This window comes from Myodes glareolus, chromosome 2 (genome assembly GCF_982192425.1).
Source record: "Myodes glareolus chromosome 2, mMyoGla1.1, whole genome shotgun sequence".
Lineage (NCBI taxonomy): Eukaryota > Metazoa > Chordata > Mammalia > Rodentia > Cricetidae > Myodes > Myodes glareolus.
The window spans coordinates 1704138-1705237 of record NC_142027.1 but is presented as its reverse complement, the minus strand read 5'-3'; the positions used below and the strand labels follow the sequence as shown (position 1 = coordinate 1705237).

Below are 1100 nucleotides of genomic sequence, written 5' to 3'. Positions count from 1 at the left end.
ACCAAAGCATGGGATTTTTTAATTTAATATTTATTTTTATATTTTGCCTTTGAGAGATGGAGGTCAGGGAGAGGAGAGAATAGGAGAGGGGAAAGGAAAGGAGGAGATGAGAAGGGAATGGAAGAAAAGGGAGGGGAATAGAGGAGTTGAGAGGAGAGAATGAAGCTAGAGGTATAAGAAGGAAGATAGTATCTGGGAAAAATGGAGGAGGGCAAGAATATGATCAAAGTATATTGTATGAAATAATTAAATAAGAAGACATCACAAAACACAAACAATTAAAAACAAACTTTTTTTTTCAGGTCCCCCAGTTCAGAGTTCCAAGTTTTTACCAGCAAATGGAGAATAGAAACAATGTGACAGAATTCATTCTTTTGGGAATTACCAAGAATCAAGAGATAAGAAAGCTATTCTCTGCATTGTTTCTAATCATTTACATGGCCACAGTGTTGGGAAATGTACTCATTGTAATAACTATAACTAGAAGCCACAGTCTGAGGTCACCCATGTATTCCTTCCTCACTTCTTTGTCTCTCATAGACGTCACCTATTCATCTGTCACTACTCCCAAATTGATTGTGGATGGCCTTTCTGAAAGAACAACTATCTCCTTTGAAGGCTGCATGACTCAGCTCTTTGCAGACCATTTATTAGGTGGTGCAGGGATCATCCTTCTCATTGTGATGGCCTATGACCGTTACGTGGCCATCTGTAAACCCCTGCATTACATGACTATCATGACTCCTCGAGTGTGCTGCTTGATGGTGGGAGGCGCTTGTGTAGGAGGATCCATGCATGCAACCATTCAGCTTCTCTTTATGTATCAAATTCCTTTCTGTGGCTCCAATATCATTGACCATTTTATGTGTGACTTGTTCCCATTGTTGCAATTAGCCTGCATGGACACACATATCCTGGGTCTCTTAGTCATTCTTAACAGTGGGGTAATGCGTGCGACCGTTTTCTTTATGCTCATGACTTCATACGTGGTCATCCTCTGCTCTCTGAAGTCTTGCAGTTCTGAAGGAAGGTACAAAGCCCTGTCCACATGTAGTTCTCACTTCACAGTGGTGGTGTTGTTTTTTGTACCTTGTATCTTC

The 1100-nt window shown here is 40.8% G+C and overlaps 1 protein-coding gene across 1 annotated transcript in view; it reads left to right on the top strand.

Annotated features, from left to right (window-relative positions):
• Nucleotides 1–323: 323 nt before the first annotated feature.
• LOC148122878 (olfactory receptor 4C6-like) overlaps nt 324–1100 on the top strand; it is a 933-nt gene continuing 156 nt past the window's right edge. The window contains exon 1 of the mRNA XM_087898524.1: nt 324–1100. This exon is cut by the window's right edge and continues 156 nt beyond it. Within this exon, the coding sequence (XP_087754650.1) occupies nt 339–1100 (762 nt within the window). The 5' untranslated portion in view covers nt 324–338.